Source organism: Dictyostelium discoideum (genome assembly GCF_000004695.1).
Source record: "Dictyostelium discoideum AX4 chromosome 3 chromosome, whole genome shotgun sequence".
In the NCBI taxonomy this organism is placed as follows: domain Eukaryota; phylum Evosea; class Eumycetozoa; order Dictyosteliales; family Dictyosteliaceae; genus Dictyostelium; species Dictyostelium discoideum.
The window spans coordinates 5,120,522-5,137,465 of record NC_007089.4 but is presented as its reverse complement, the minus strand read 5'-3'; the positions used below and the strand labels follow the sequence as shown (position 1 = coordinate 5,137,465).

The following is a 16,944-nucleotide window of genomic DNA, read 5'->3' as shown; positions in this document are numbered from 1 at the left end:
TGGAAATTTTTTAATTTTTACAATTTTATAAACCATCTTTAAATAAAATAAAATGTTGTGATTACAAATAACATATATATGTTTTAAAAAATTAACTTTTTTATTTTCTTTGTTGTACAAGTGTAGCCTGTTGGTGTTGTTTTGGATGTTTTACAGTTGGACGAGTCCAAGTAGTGGCACGATTGATATGATCAACATAAAATACTCTACCAAATTGATCTTGACGAACTTCCCAACCATTTGGTAAACCTTGATCAATCTGTTGTCCAAATACTTGATAAATACTTGGTTTTTCAGTTTGTTGTGGTTGTTGTTGCTGAACATTATTTGGAGGTATTATTGTCTTTGAATTTCTAATTGTCTTATTATAACTTTGTTTTTTATGATTTCTAAATGTTCTTTGTATAATAACTGCTGCCTCTTCTGGTGTTGCTGGTGTTTTCTTTGGTCTACTTATTTTATAATCTTCTGCATTAATTTCTTTTTCTTTTTCTTTTTCTTTTTGTTGTGGTTGTTGGACTTGTTGTTGTACTGGTTGTGGTGGTGGTTGTACTGGTTGTTGTTGAGCTTGTTGTTTTTGTTGTATATTATTTGTATTATTTATATTATTATTATTATTATTATTATTATTATTATTATTATTATTATTATTATTATTATTATTATTATTATCAAGTATAGTTGTATTTGAAATTACAACAGTTGGAGTTCTTTTTTTAACTGGAGCATGTTCTAAAGGTGAAATCCAAGAAGTTGTTTTATTATTATGATTTAAATAGAAAACTTTACCAGAGACAGGATCGATTCTAGATTCCCAACCATCAGGTAATTTAACATGTTGTAATTGAGCTTCTTTACTATAACCATCAGAAGTTGAAGCATTTGAAATTTCACCTATTATCTTTGGTAATGGTACACCAGAGAAAAATGATTCTGCACCTCTAATACCTTGTTCAGTTTGAATACCACCTCTAAGTTGAGCTAGTTGTGGTATATTATTAAATTGAATTTCGATACAAGCATCACATATCTTATTTTGCTTTTCATTGTATAATAAAGTTTTAACGATCTTTATATCACCCTCTACAAATGAGAATATTGATTTCACTGGTAATTTCAATTCACCAATTACTTTTGAACTTTTTGTATCCTTTAAATTAAAAAATATACTACCATCAACTAAATCCTTTAATGATATATTCATTAATATTGATGATTGGTTATACCAACTTGGACAAATTGTATTTTCAATAATTGATGATTTTAATGGATTAATTTTACTTTTTTTTTTTAAAATAAAAAAAAAAAAAAAGTTAGGAATAATTATAATTATAAAACTATATATATATATATATATATATATATACAAGATTGTTAAAATATATTGCTTACTTTAAAGAATAATCAATTTGATAATTTGATTGTTTCATTAAATTTGATAATAAAATTGATTTAAAAGAAATTTGAATATCAGTGATATGATTCATTTCTAATCTAAATTGTAAACGACCAACACCAGTATTATCCTTTTGAAAGACAACATCATGAGAGATTGGACCAGTTGCTAATGTATAAAGATCGACACCAAAACTACCAATATATTTATCAGAACCAATTGATTTCTTTTTATAGACACAGATTTTAAAATGCTTGTGGTCCAATTTGTGAATGTATTTAGTTTCATATTGAAACTCCATTGCAAATTCATTATAGATACAAGAACCATGTGTTGATGATGATTTTTTAGTTTCAGTTTTAAATTGTTTAAATTGATCGAAATCACCAACTAAATAAATATTTGAACTCTTTGATGTATGTGATACACTCAATGAATGAATCTTAACTAAAAATTTATCTGAATTAACTATTGTTGAACTATTACTACCATTACTATTATTTAATGGATTTTTATTTGACATTTTCTTGGATCTATAATATTTTAATAATGTAATGTATATTTATATGTGTATGTATGTGTATGTATGTGTATGTATTTATTTATTTAATATGATATGTGTTATTTATATCTTTTCGTGGGCTATATTTAATATAAAAAAAAAGAAAAAATTGTTGTTTTTTTTTAACAATTTTAATAGTTGGTTTTTGATTTTTTTTTTTTTTTCTTTTTTTTTTTTTTTTTTTTTTTTTTTTTTTTTGTTTTTTTTAATCTCCTCCTTTTCTGATCATGGCAAAGATTTTTTTTTTATTCAGAATGCAAAACAAAAAATAAAAAAAAAAAATCTGGAATTACCAAAAAATTATTTTTTTGTGTGTTATTTAGAATTTCAAACAAGTAGGCCCATAAAAATACAAACACATTTTTTTTTTTTTTTTTTTTTTTATTATCTTTTCCAATAAATTGTTTTTTTTTTTTTTTTTTCCCTTTTTTTTTTATTTTTTTTTCCTTTTTTTTTTTTTTTTTCTTTTTTTTTAAGGATCATTATCTTTTCCAATATTTTTAGAATAATATTTTTGAATAATATTACATTTAAAAAAACCAACGGTTATAGTCGGATTTTTTACAAAAAAAAAAAAAAAAAAAGAAAAAAAAAAAAAAAAGGCTCACGAGGATTTATTATTTTTTTTTATTATTTATTTTTTTTCTCTCTCTCTATTTTTTTGACAAAGATTGTTTCCTAACAAAGAATTAAAAAAATTTTATTTTATTTATTTTTTTTTTTTTTTATTTTTTTTTTTTTATTTTTTTTGTAAAAAATCCAACCATAACCGTCGGTTTTCGTTTTTTTTATTTTATTTATTTTGAATTAAATTTTATTTTTAATTTTTTTTTTTCGCCAAAAAGTTGTAAAATTTATTTTATTTTTATTTTTTTTTTTTTTTTTCTTTAGTCTTCACACTCGTTCAACAAAGAAAACCCTAAATATTTATTTATTTATACCTTTCTTTGATTTTAAATATTTTTTAAACAAAAAAAAAAAAAAAAAAAAAAATCCAATAAACTTCAACTAACTAATTAAATGTAAGATTAATTATTATTATTATTTTCTTTTTTTTTTTTTTGTTATATAATCCAGTTTTTTCAATTTTTTCGTTTTTTTTCTCACATTTTTTTTTTTTTTTTCTCCACACACCACTCTTTTTTTTTTTTTTTTTTATTTAATTACTAATTCGAATTTTATTAATTATATAGTTAATCTAAAAAGAAATATAAAAAAAAAAAAAAAATGCCTTCAACATCAAGTAAAAGAAAAACAGAAGATGAAAGTTTAGAAGTTAAAGTTGAACAATCAAGTTCAAAAAAATTAAAAATGAGTAAACGTGACGAATCATCAGACGAATCATCATCATCAGACTCAGAAGTTGAATCAAAATCAAAATCAATTAAAAAGTCCAGTAAATCTGAAGAAAAGAAATCTGAAAAGAAATCATCATCATCAAAAGAGGATAAAGAAGAAGAAGTTAAAGAAGAAACCAAAGAAGATATTGTTTTAAGTCCAACTGAATGGAGAAAGAAACATAATGTTTTAATTGAGGGTAAATCACAACCAAACCCATTCCAAAAGTTTACAGATTATGAATTCCCACGAATGTTTCAACATATTTTCCAAGGATTTACAGCACCAACTGTTATTCAAGGTCAAAGTTGGCCAATTATTTTAGGAGGTAATGATTTGGTTGGTTTAGCAGCAACTGGTTCAGGTAAAACATTGGCATTCTTATTACCAGCATTATTAAAGATCATTTCACTTCCAAAACGTCCATCCTACGGTGCCACCCCATTGGTACTCGTTATGGCACCAACTAGAGAGTTGGCACAACAAATCGAAGAAGTCTGTAAAACATCAATTCGTGGTACTTCAATTCGTCAACTTTGCGCCTATGGTGGTTTAGGTAAAATCGATCAATCCAGAATCTTACGTAATGGTGTAGACATTGTCATCGGTACACCAGGTCGTCTCAATGATCTCTTGAGAAAACATCATTTATCATCTGTTCAATATTTAGTTCTCGATGAAGCCGATCGTATGTTGGATATGGGTTTCATGCCTCAAATTGAATCACTCATTGATCAAATTCCAAAAGAACGTCAAACACTCATGTTTTCTGCAACTTGGCCAAAAGAAGTCAAATTACTCGCTTCAAAATTCTTAAAAGATCCAATTAAAATCACCGTTGGTAGTCAAGAATTAACTGGTTCAATCAATGTAACTCAACATATTGTCAATATTGATGATTTATCCGATCTCCAATCTGATGATCTCATTTATGATGAAATTAATAAAATTCTCACCGCTGATCCAACAAATACTGTCATTGTTTTCTGTAATGAAAAATATAAATGTGATGATTTCCAACATTATTTATCAACTCAAAAAAATGTTAAATCAATTGTTTTACATAGTGGAAAAGGTAATTATTTTATTAAGTTTATATATTTATAAAAAAAAAAAAAAACATATTATATTAACTTTATATTTTTATTTTATTTTTAGATCAACGTATGCGTGAATCTGGTCTTAAACTTTTTAGAGATCATAGAATTCGTATTTTAATTGCAACAGATGTTGCTGCTCGTGGTCTTGATATTCCATCAGTTAAAGCTGTATTCAATTATCGTTTACCAGGTAACATTGAAGATTACGTACATCGTATTGGTAGAACTGGAAGAGCTGGAAAGACCGGTGACGCTTGGTCTTATGTTACTACCCAAACACCAAACCTCCGTGATTTAGTTAAAATTTTACAAAGAACCAATCAAAAGATCCCAGATTTCTTAGAGAAATTCGCTGTTCACTCAAGACAAGGTATCTCTAGATATGGTGGTGGTGGTCGTGGTGGTAGAGGTGGTGGCCGTAGCTGGGGTAATAACAGAAATGGTGGTGGTGGCGGCGGTGGTAGCTGGGGTAATAGAAATGGTGGTGGCGGTGGTGGTAACTGGGGTAATAATAGAAATGGTGGTGGCGGCGGTGGTAGCTGGGGTAATAGAAATGGTGGTGGTGGTGGTTATGGTAATAATGGTGGTAGTAATTGGGGTAGTGGAAATGGTGGAAGTGAAGGTTCATGGTAAATCATTTGATCACTCATTTTTTAAAATATAATATATAATTCCCTTTTTAAAAAAAAAAAAAAAAAAAAAAATTTTTTTTTTTTCCTGCAATATAATTTCAACCATATTAAACATATAATGTAATAATGATATTTTTAATAGTACTTTCAAAAAATTTTATTTATAATATATCTAAACCACAAAAAAAAAAAAAACATGACCCAAAAAAAAAAAAAAAAACAAAACCAAAAAAAAAAATAAAATAAAAAAGCCAAAAAAAATTTAAAAAATTAATTTAATATCTTTATAATTATTTATATCTAATTGAGATTTATTTTTATTGTTTTTTTTTTTTTTTTATATCTAAAAAAAAACGATTTATTATTATTTTTTTTCTAATCATTTTTTTCCCATTGCCATTTTTTTTTTTTTTTCACACAGTAATTGAGTTCTCCAAATCAAAAAACCTTTTTTAATTTTTTTAAAACAAAATCAAAAAAAAGATTTTTTTTTTTTTTTTTTTTTTTGATTGGTTTGAAAAAAAAAAAAAAAAAAAAAAAAAAAAAATGCAGAAAATTAATTTTTATTTTTTTGTATTGGCAATAATTTCAATAATATTTAAATATAATGATTTATTTGTAAATTCACAAATAAATGATGTTAAATCATCATTAGATTTAGGATGTTTTTCATATATTGTTGAGCCACCATCAGGTACAATTATTTTAAATCCAAATTCATTTGAATTAATGGTGGAATTTAATCAAAATCCAATTTATATATTTGATGGTGTTAGTTATTCAAAAACTACTTCAGTATCAGATATAGAATTATTGTCATTTTTTAAATATCAAGATGTTACAGGATTACCTATATTTGTAATTATTATTATTATTATTATTTTATTTTATTTTAGTTTTTTTTTTATAATTTTTTTTTAATTTTTATTAAATCTAATAATTAATTTAAAAATATTAATTAAATATTAATTATTTTATAAACTTTAAAAATATTTTAGAATTTTTGGGATAAAATTACAAATAAAACATATTTACCAAATTCATCAAAAACAAAGGGAGTTGGTAATAGAATTTGGTTAACATTTATAAATTTACCAATTTCAAATAGTTTATACTTTCAAAGTAATATTGGTTTATCAAGTGAAAATAGATATTTAATTGGAGCTAGATCAATAAATGTTTATTCAAGTAATTCAGTAGCACCACCAAAATTAGAGGTTAATCCATTCCTTTCAAGTTGTCCAATTTCTAAAAGAGTAGAACCAATATGGAATTTTAAAAATCCAAGTAGTACACAAATTTATCCAAGTACATTAAAAGTAGAATTATGTTCAACTATAAGTGATTCAATAAAATCAAGTAGTAAAATTTGTTCTGGATCTAATCAAAAATTTTATTATTCCTTAGTATTACCAGTATCAGTTGGTAAAGGTATTGTTTCAACTGTTTTAAATAGTGTAACATATCAAGGTTTTCAATATAAGTTTAAAGATTATCAAATTAAAATTCAAACAAATCAAGATATTTCAGTTTCTATACCACTTGATTATATAAAAAGTTATTCACCACCCTATGAAGTTCAATTAACTTCTGATCCTCAAAATGCACCTTATCAAGATTTAAATGTAATTGATTTTAAAACTTTAGATAATTATATTTCACTTTATAATAGTGGTTATTATAATCAAGTTTTATATGGTGATGAAAATGTTTTAAAAATTTTTAATATGAATGTAAGTTAATAATAATAATAATAATTAATTTAAATATATATTTTTTTTTTTGGGTATATATTAATTTTTTTAATATGTTTGGAAAAAAAAAAGTCAAGTATTGATTCAAAATTTTTAATTGAAAATTATAAATCAAATTTTATATTTAAATCAACAACTAATAATTTGATTAAAGAAATTTATATTTTAATTGGTGAAAACGCAAATGAATTTTATAAAGATTATTTTCAATGTCCACAAAATTCATTAAGAAATTCATTTACGGTTAATCATGGTAAACCAACTATTCATAGTTTAGGATTTTTAAATCCATATAAAGGTTTTAATTTCAAATTAGAAAATTTAAAAATTAATAGAGATTTACAAATTAATTTTGGACATAATATAAATGATGATGATGAATCAATTAAAATTAAAATGAATAATAATAATAGTAAAAGTGATTATTATTTGACAAAAGATTTATTGGTTGGAGTATTTGTAGATTTTACAGTTTCAAGTAATCAATATCAATCATTGGCAAATAGTATTTTATTTGTACCAGATTCAAAAGATTTAAATGGAAATGGTTTAATTATACCAAAATCGAGTGTTGGTAATGGTATGAATCAAATTGGTTTAAATGTTGCAGATTGGTATAAACAACAAGCTGTTGGATTTTGTAATCAAGAACATGGTTCAAATGTAAAAAATCAAATTCAACATTATATTCAAGATGGTGGATATACATTAGATTTAATGATACCAAATTGGATAAATGTTGGTGGTCAATCAATTGAAGGTAATGGTGGTGGTGGCGATCGTACAATTATTAATTCAACTTCATCAGAATTATTAATGAAATTTAATTCAAATCAAGCTTTATTTAAAGTTTATTTTAGTGAATTTGAATTTTTTGAACCAATGATTCATTCAGATAATTTAACTTGGGTTGGTATAGCAGGTACAACAATTGGTAAAGAATGTTTTGGTCAATTTCAATTTGATATTATTAATTTTGGTAAAGAAAGTTCAATTGTAAATTTTGATATCGATTGTATTCAAGATGTTTATTTGGAAATTGTAAATTTTGCACAAATTATACCGGGTGATTCAAATCAAAAACGTTCATTTTTTGTAAATGTTGGTATTGAAAAATTTTATAAATCTAAAATGATTCAATGTAATGTTTCAATGTGGATTGATATTAAAAATAGACCAATTTGGAGTTCAATTAATAAATCAATTAAAAAAATGGTTGAAATACCAATTTTTAATGGTTGTAATATACCAGATCCATGTTTAAATATAAATAGTGAACCAATTATTTCAAAAGATTTACAACCAATAATTAAATATAGTGGTTGGAATAATTTAGGTAATTTTTTAAATTCAATTACAATTGAAATTGAAATTAAAAATATTGGTAATAATACTGGTGATTTCATTTCAACATTAGATTGTCAATCAAATATTCAACCACCAGCTAATGTAAATATCTTTATGATAAATGATGAAAATTTTATAATTACAAAAGGATTGGAAAAATCAAAAACTTCAATTGTTCAATTTTTATTATATGGTGAATCATCACCAATCGATGGTATACAATTAACTTGTAAAATTAAAACTAAACTTTATAAACCAAATACAATTTGTTGGTTAAATTATGATCAAGAGAATTTAGTTTCATTTAATCTTTTATATCCATATGATAAATGTGTACAAATTTATAATACAGGCAAAGAGCCATTGATTGAATATAGTTTATTTGAATATAGTAATGGTAATGCTATACCAAATTATTCATTTGGTGTAAGCCAATGGTTTCCATCAATGGATAGTAATCCATTACCAAAAAAACATCCATTAAAAGTTTTAGAGAATTCATTAAATAAAAATAGTATTAGATTTGGGCCAGTTGATACATTATATAACCAATTTCCATCGATTGTAATTAAAAATGGTGGTGGTAAATCTGGTGATTTTACAATTGATATTGGTAATTGTTCAGATAGTGTTTTTGTTTGGGCTGATTCATATACAATTACAATTCCATCAGGTGAAATTAGAAAATTCATTTTTCAAGTATTTTCTTATCCAACAAATATTAAATCCTATAGTGTCGAATGTCAATTATCAATTAAAACTGATCATCAAGAATGTCAAAGTGATCTTGGTAAATCATTTTTACAAAATCCATTCTTAGTTTATCCACATTATTTACCATGTGCTGGTAATTGGTTAGAACCATCATTATTTAAACCTTTAAGTTTTTGGGATTCAAATTTACTACTCAATAACACATTGGAATTTTCAGATTTAAATTTTAAAATTGGAAAATGGAATTATTATAAAGGTGAAAATACAATTATTGAACCAAATTATTATTACCAAGATTTATCATTACAAGTTAAAAATGTTGAATATGGGTATGGTAATGTTATTTCAACTTTAACATGTAATGATGTTGGATTTACAACTACAGTACTTTATGATTCAAAAAAATCAAGTTGTTTTATTTCAGAGAATTCATCTTGTTTTATTGGTTGGAGAATATCAAGTTTACCAACAACTCCAGATCAAAAACTTTTAGATATTATCGATTGTAATTTATTAATTGAAATTAAAGATTCTGAAGAACCAATTCAAAGTTGTTGGACAAATTCTGGTAAATCAATTAAAAGTTCATTTAAATTATTTAAATTTATTGATCCTTGTATTACTAATACATTTGATGAAGTATTTTTAACAACAACTACAAATAATCAAATTGAATATATTTATTCATCAGATTGGGGTTTAAAAACAATTATTAATGAATATTTTGATTATTTTTTATATGGAATGAATAATTCAACATCAAATAATTTAATTTATTATTCTTTCAAAAATATTATGATTAAGAATAATGGAAATGGTAATGGATTAGTTAAATCATTAGTTCAAATTAATAATCCATCTGTAATTTTAATATTAAATGAATCAATTATTGAATGTGAAATTCAATCAAATTCATATTGGACTTTTACATTTTTATTTGGTTTTTTACCAAATAAATTTTCTTCATCCTTTTCATCCTCTTCTTTATTAAATTTTAATGATTTAGAAATTAAAATTCAATTTTTAGTTTTACCAAAATTATGTTGGTCAACAATTAATAAAACAATTGAAATTTTAATAGTTTCTAAATTACCAACTTTACCATGTGGATGGGATCCTTTATTGTCAACCAATTTATCAACACCAATTTATACAACTCCACCTCAAGTTTCATTAATTTATCCAAATCAATATATTATTGGAAATTTAAATTATTATCAAAATTCTAATAATGTATTAAATTTAAAATTTTCAAATTGGTATAAATTAACAACAGATACACTAGAAAACTATAATTTTAGTTTTAATGAAAATTCATTAAATCAACATCAATTTTATTCCATAAATTTAACAGGTTATATTTATAATATGGGAGATGCTGGTGGTGTAGTTATATTTAGATTAGCATGTGATAATGGTAATGGTACTATAAAACAATTTATTTCAATAGAGAATGATGAAATTGTTTCATATATACCAGCAGGACGTTATTATAATTTTAAATTTAAAATTATAGTATCAGATAAATCACCTTACCCATCAAATCTAAAATCTATTAAGGATAATGAAATGATTATGTGTAAAGTATCATCAATTGTAAATTTAGAAAAATGTTGGAATCCATATGGTAAATCAGTAATTCAATATATTCAATTACCTTTTGATAGTAAATATTTAAATAATCAAACGACAATTTATTCAAATGAAAAAAATGATAAAATTTTATTAATTTCAACTTTAGTACCAATCTCTTTTATACTATTTTTAATTTTATTATATTTAATTTTAAAATATTATAAATATTTATTATTTAAATTTAATGAATTTTTAATAACTTCACACCAAAATAAATTAATTAAACCACCATCAATTAAAAAAGAGGAGGAAAAAGTAACTAATAATCAACAACAAGAAAATATAAAAGATCAAGTCACAGTAGTTACCGATGATGAAAAATGTGGTTGTGGTGAGAATTTAAAATATCATTGTAATAAATGTCCATCATCCATTTCTAATTATTGTGAATCCTTACAATGTAAAAACCTTATACATTCAGCAACTTTAGGTAATATTACTCATAAACATGAACCAAATATCATTGTTTATAGAGACCCAAGGGATACTTGGATCAATAACTTCAAATTTAAACCAAATGATGAAATCGTTGAGGATTTAATTTTAAATAAATTAAATAAATTTAATTAATTTTTAAAATGTTATTTAATATTTATTAAATGTTTATTATATTTATTATTTAATTATATTTAAGTGTACATTGAATCATTTTCTTTATTTTTTTTAAAGTCTTTTATACACAATTTTATAACCCCAATAATAATTGTTTAAAATTTTTTTTAAATAAATTATAATAATTTTTAGTATTATAAACAATAATTTCATCAAAGCCCGTTTAGCAAAGTTGGAATTGCGGCAGCCTTCTAAGCTGCAGGTCGTGGGATCGAGACCCACAATGGGTGAATTTTTAGAATCCTAAAAATATAGATCGTAGGTTCGATGTCTGATATTACTTAAAAATAAGGCTTGTCAATTGGATTAAAATGTCAAACTCAATTTTGCAGAGATATATGATTATAATAATAATAATAATAAATAAAATAACAAAAACAATGATTTGGCATTATTTATAATTTTTAAAACCTTAATTTTTTTATTTATTTATAATAGTTTATAAATATTTACCAATAAAACTCATTAATCCAGCACCTAACCAAATAGCAAAGAAAAGACCCATTTTTAAAATGAATTGATGTTTTTTACCATTACAAGTTTTCTCCATATCCTCAGGAAAATCTTTAAATAACAAATTAAATCCAATGTATAAAAGAATTCCAGAACAAACAGCATCGAAAATACCTTGAACGAATAAGAAAGTTTCTCCATTTACATTTATTGATGAAACAACGCCAATACCAATAGCGATTCCAACTGGGGCAGAAAATGAAAAAATGCTAGCTAATAGTGCTTCATGCCAATGGGAAGTTAAGTTTGCATCTGAAATTCTTGAACCTAAAGCAACACCTTCAAAAAATTGATGAAATGAAAGTGCAACAAGTAAAGACTTTAAACCAATATCATCAACAACACCCACAGTTAATCCAATAAATATTGAATGCATAGTTATACCAAACTCTAATAAATAAGCTTCAATTGTTTTTAAAGATTCTGAATTCATTAATATTAATCCACCATGTAAATGACCGCCTCCACTACAAGAATTTGTTAATTCATTACCACTTTGTGTTAACCCATTTGAAGAAGATGTTGAAATTTTATCATTTGAATTTTTTAGTTTTTTATTATTTTTATAAATAATATATGATAAAAATGAAAAGTCAAAAAAATGCATAACAATGCCAGCTAATAATGCAAATAGATATGGATACGCTTCATAATCCTCTGTAAACGACTCTGGTAAACATGGTGATGATAAAGATTCAACTGCTGGTTGTAACATATGAATTAAAGAACATGCTAATATTACACCAATACCAATTGATTTTCCAAAAATAATTAAATAATTTGGAATTTGGAATTTTTTAATATTTGTTGCCAAAATTGGTAAACCAGTTCCAATAAAAGAAGCAACTAGAATTATAAAAATTGCACCAATATGAAGTGGTCTTGTGTATTCAATATTTGAGTCTCTTGAACATTCATCACTACTACCGCTCCCACTTCCATTGTTTAATCCCAATAATAAATTATTATATTTATTAAATAATAAATCATATTCATTTTGGCAATCACTTGAATTATTAAAAACTTCTTTTGATGTTGACATTTTTTTTTTTTTTATTTATTTATTTTGAAAAAAAAAAAAAAATTAAAAATTAATAAAAAAAAATAATATTAATGACTAATATATATATTTATTTGTAAAAAATTAATTTTTAATGATTATTAATATTAATTATTTTTTTTTTTTTATTTTTTTAAACAATTTTTTTTTTTTATTTTTATTTATATAATTTTTTTTTTTTTTTTTGATTGAAAATTTAAATTTGGTTGGCCGAACAGAAAATAAAAAATAAATAAAAAAAAAGAGGAGTGCAAAATATAAAAATTCAATCAATGAAGTGGTGAAAAGTAATTTTATGTGGTGCTGGTTGGTTGTTCACCTCTTTTTTTTTATTTATTTTCTATGCAGCTTCCTCAGAAAATTAACTTTTAATAATAATAATATGTAATGGATACATCACTCCGTTTTAAAGTGGATTTTTTGTGTAATGGAGGTATAAAAGTGACTTTTTGATGTTCTTTTCTTAATTTACAAAAAGTCAAGAAAAAAAGAAACGGAGTGAAAAAAAAAAAAAAAAAAAAAAAAAATTTGGAAAAATCAAAGTTATCGGGAGGAATCCCCAAATCACAAGGTTGGAAAAATAAAAATTAAAAAAAATAAAAAGTTACTATACATTAAATTATTAAATTGTTCTAACAAATTTTACATAAAGATGTTAATCCAAAATAACAATTTCTTTATTATTATTATTATTATTTATATTATTTATATTATTATTATTATTTATATTATTATTATTATTATCACTATTATCATTATTATTATTATTATTATTATTATTATTATTATTATTATTATTATTATTATTATTATTATTATTATTATTATTATTATTATTATTATTATTATTGTTATTATCATTATTATCATTATTATTATTATCATTATTATTATCATTATTATTTATATTGTTATTATTATTATTATTATTATTATTATTATTATTATTATTATTAAAAGCTGATCTTTTATAAGCAGCAATCGGTGAAACAGGTATATTTGATCCAAGTTGAGTTTTTTCTGGATCGGAAAACTCATCCTCAGCACTTTCAGGTAAATCATTTTGAGGTTTCATTTTTGGTGGTGCAGGTTTAATTATTCCACTAGATATCGGTTTAGAAGGAGTGGGATCTAAATTCCATTGTTTTTCATAAAATGAATTATTTTTTATTTTTGATGTTGTAGTACTACTACTTTTACCATTATTATCAATCCATATATTTTCATCATCTTCACCTGAAATATCATCAATAACACTAATATTTTTATTATTATTGTTGTTTTTATTTTTATAATTTCTATTTTCATCATCATTTATATTACTAGTAGTTGAAATTGTTTTTTTATTTGTTGGTGATAGGAAAAAATCTAATGTAGTTTGTTTACTTGATCTTGTTACAATATTACTTCCATTAAGCCTACTATTAACATTAGGACTAGTATCTGGTGGTATAAAATTTACACATTCACGATTTAAATCTATTGAATTATAAACTGATTTATTTTTATTATTATTATTATTATTATTAAATGAAGAAGCTAAATCTAAAACATTCATAAAATCTTTCAAGTCAACTAAACTTGTAGAATTTGGATTTATATAATTTTGTTTAATATTTCTAGGCACTTTAAATGATGTAGCACCAGTATATAATGATTGATAAAGTTTTGATTCCTCTTCTTTTTTATTTCTTTTATATTCTCTTTCTTGTTCTTCATAGTATTGTTGACATGATTGTATATATTGATCTTTATATATATGTTCAATATCCTCTTTATCGGCTGTATAATTACTACATGGTAACATTCTACCATGTTTAATACTATCTTTAATCCAATTAGCATATATACATGATAATCCAATATATTGATGATCCTTATCTATAATTTGCTCATATGCTTCTTTTGATCCTGGGTATTCTATAAACATAAAATATGCTGAACTTGCACTAATTGTTTCAATACCACCATTATCAGCTGATAATGTCATTAATATATTAAATATAAAAAATTAGTAATTTATTAATTTTATTTAAAAATAAATTTGTAAAAATACATACACCAAAGTGTCCTAAATTCATTTGATACATCATTTGAAAACCATGCGGGTAACCTAACAAATAATTTCTCTTCCATAATTTTGATGACAAATAAATATTTTTTTTTTTTTTTTTTTTTTCAAAAAAAAAAACAAAAAAAAAAAAAAAGAAATAAAAAATTAGAAAAAAAAAAAAAAAAAATAAAAATGAGAAGTGATATGAAATAAAATAAAATTATTATAAAACAACCATTACAATAAAAAATAAAAAAAAAAAATAAAAAAAATAAAAACAATCTCATAGTGTTTTAAAATTTTATTTTTAATTTATTTTTTTTTCATTTTCTGACAGAAAAACCAATAATTTTTATTTTTTTTTTTTATTTCATTTTTTTTTTTTTCAAGGTACTTTATGATAAATTTGAAAACAATTAGGATTTATAGGTATACCACATTGGCATTCATATCTCGTTTGAAATTTACAAGTTGGTTGACATTGAATGGGGAGATATGTGCATAAATGGTCACCACCTGGATGGATGGGTTATCATGTATCATATAATTTTATTTTCTCAAAGTTATTTTTTTTTTTCCATATAAAATTGAAAATTTTCTAATATATGGTTTTAAATTTTAAAGCTGAATTTCTAAAAAAAAATGAAAAATAAAACAGAGTTTAAAAAAAAATTCATTACTGATAAATTATTTTTATTTTTTTAAATATTGATTTAAAATATTATGATCAGGTATAAAACGATTTATATGGGATTGAATTAAATTATTAAAATCATTTAATCTTTCAGTATTTACAGCATGACCACAACCTTGAAAAACTGTAAATTCACAAGGATTTAATTTGGATTTCAAATAAAACGAATTCTTTGGATCAACTAAATGATCATTTGTTCCAGTGATTATTTGTATTGGAAATTCTTGATTACTAATATACTTTAATTTAGTTTCAGATATGTAATGAGTTAACACTGATTTAAAATGACCCATAATTGCATTTAGTGATGGTTTTTTTGAGGTTTTTAATCTGTCGACGAAAATGTCTGTCAAAACATCTTTATTTGACCTACTTGGGTCTTCGATGGACAATTTCGATAAATACTCTTTGGAATATAACGAATCAATTGTAATTTGTGATTTTTTAATTGGATCAGATGTGAAAATTGATTTTGTTACTGCTTTTGTACCTTTGATGGGTGTAATTGTATGGCCTGCGTGGGTTACTGCTAATGTAAGTGAGCGAATTCTTTGTGGGGGTATAACCGTTGCCAATTCCAACGCAATCATGCCGCCCATGGACGCACCGATGACATGTGCAGAGTCCCATCCTAAATGGTCCATTAATTCTATCATATCCAATGCCATATCGAATGTTGAAAATTTATTGGGAGTGCCAGAGTTGCCAGAACCACGGTTATCAAATATAACAATTTGGTAGCATTTATTAACAAGTTCTTGTTTCATAAAATATTCCACTTGTTTATAATAATCGTTCTTCCCACTTGACATAAATCCTGCAATGAATATAATTTTAATTGGTGCTTCAATTTCACCATAACTTTCATAATATAATTTAAATATTGGTGAATTATTACCACTTCTATCTTTACCAATTTCAATATATTCTTTAATAGTTTTAATATTTTCCATTCTATTTTTTATTTTTTTTTCTTTATTTTTTTTTTTTTTTTTTTATTTTATTTTTTTATTTTTTTTATTATTTTTTTTTTTGGAAATAATAATAATATTACAATAATAAATAATTTTTAAATAAATAAATAAATTAAGTAATAATACAAAGAAAGAGTAATATTTTTTTTTATAAATAATTTTACAATAGTAATTATAACAAATTTTTATTTTAAATATAATGAAATAATTAATAATTATTATAAAATTTATATTTATATATATTTTTTTTTTAAAAAAATAAAATAAAAAAATAAACTGTTTGTTTTTTTTAATTTTTGAAAGTTTATGGTTTTTTAAAAAACTGGCATTAACTCTAAAGTTAAGATTTATTTTTAAAAATATCAATTTTTTTTTAGATTGAACAAAAAAAAAAAAAAACAAAATGAAATGGATTGGTTTAAAATAAGTATATCCTTAGGATTAAAAAAAAAAAAAAAAAAAAAAAAAAAAAAAAAAACAACAAATAAAAATTAATAAAAATGTAAATTATTTTTTACTGTCATATCACAAGAAAATTCTGTGGGTTGTGGTTATTTTAT

The 16,944-nt window shown here is 23.0% G+C and overlaps 6 protein-coding genes and 1 non-coding gene across 7 annotated transcripts; 3 read left to right on the top strand and 4 right to left on the bottom strand.

Annotated features, from left to right (window-relative positions):
• Positions 1-100: 100 nt before the first annotated feature.
• Positions 101-1,919, bottom strand: dwwA (WW domain-containing protein; the record flags this gene model as incomplete). Its single annotated transcript, XM_635411.1, has 2 exons — positions 101-1,280; positions 1,393-1,919. The coding sequence occupies 2 exons, from the start codon at positions 1,917-1,919 to the stop codon at positions 101-103; spliced, it is 1,707 nt and encodes a 568-aa protein (XP_640503.1).
• Positions 1,920-3,185: 1,266 nt separating this feature from the next.
• Positions 3,186-5,029, top strand: DDB_G0281925 (DEAD/DEAH box helicase; the record flags this gene model as incomplete). Its single annotated transcript, XM_635410.1, has 2 exons — positions 3,186-4,371; positions 4,455-5,029. The coding sequence occupies 2 exons, from the start codon at positions 3,186-3,188 to the stop codon at positions 5,027-5,029; spliced, it is 1,761 nt and encodes a 586-aa protein (XP_640502.1).
• Positions 5,030-5,574: 545 nt separating this feature from the next.
• Positions 5,575-11,048, top strand: DDB_G0281923 (hypothetical protein; the record flags this gene model as incomplete). Its single annotated transcript, XM_635409.1, has 3 exons — positions 5,575-5,886; positions 6,027-6,761; positions 6,855-11,048. The coding sequence occupies 3 exons, from the start codon at positions 5,575-5,577 to the stop codon at positions 11,046-11,048; spliced, it is 5,241 nt and encodes a 1,746-aa protein (XP_640501.1).
• Positions 11,049-11,247: 199 nt separating this feature from the next.
• On the top strand, positions 11,248-11,320 carry tRNA-Arg-UCU-8. The gene has a single exon. It is a non-coding gene; the product is annotated as a tRNA-Arg (tRNA).
• A 209-nt stretch (positions 11,321-11,529) lies between these two features.
• DDB_G0281921 (ZIP zinc transporter protein) lies at positions 11,530-12,645 on the bottom strand (the record flags this gene model as incomplete). The annotated part of the gene is made up of 1 exon (XM_635408.1): positions 11,530-12,645. One exon carries the CDS (start codon positions 12,643-12,645, stop codon positions 11,530-11,532), a length of 1,116 nt encoding a protein of 371 aa, XP_640500.1.
• Positions 12,646-13,318: 673 nt separating this feature from the next.
• Positions 13,319-14,799, bottom strand: DDB_G0281919 (hypothetical protein; the record flags this gene model as incomplete). The annotated part of the gene is made up of 2 exons (XM_635407.1): positions 13,319-14,640; positions 14,724-14,799. 2 exons carry the CDS (start codon positions 14,797-14,799, stop codon positions 13,319-13,321), a joined length of 1,398 nt encoding a protein of 465 aa, XP_640499.1.
• Positions 14,800-15,409: 610 nt separating this feature from the next.
• On the bottom strand, positions 15,410-16,363 carry DDB_G0281917 (hypothetical protein; the record flags this gene model as incomplete). The annotated part of the gene is made up of 1 exon (XM_635406.1): positions 15,410-16,363. The coding sequence occupies one exon, from the start codon at positions 16,361-16,363 to the stop codon at positions 15,410-15,412; it is 954 nt and encodes a 317-aa protein (XP_640498.1).
• Between the last annotated feature and the right edge of the window lie 581 nt (positions 16,364-16,944).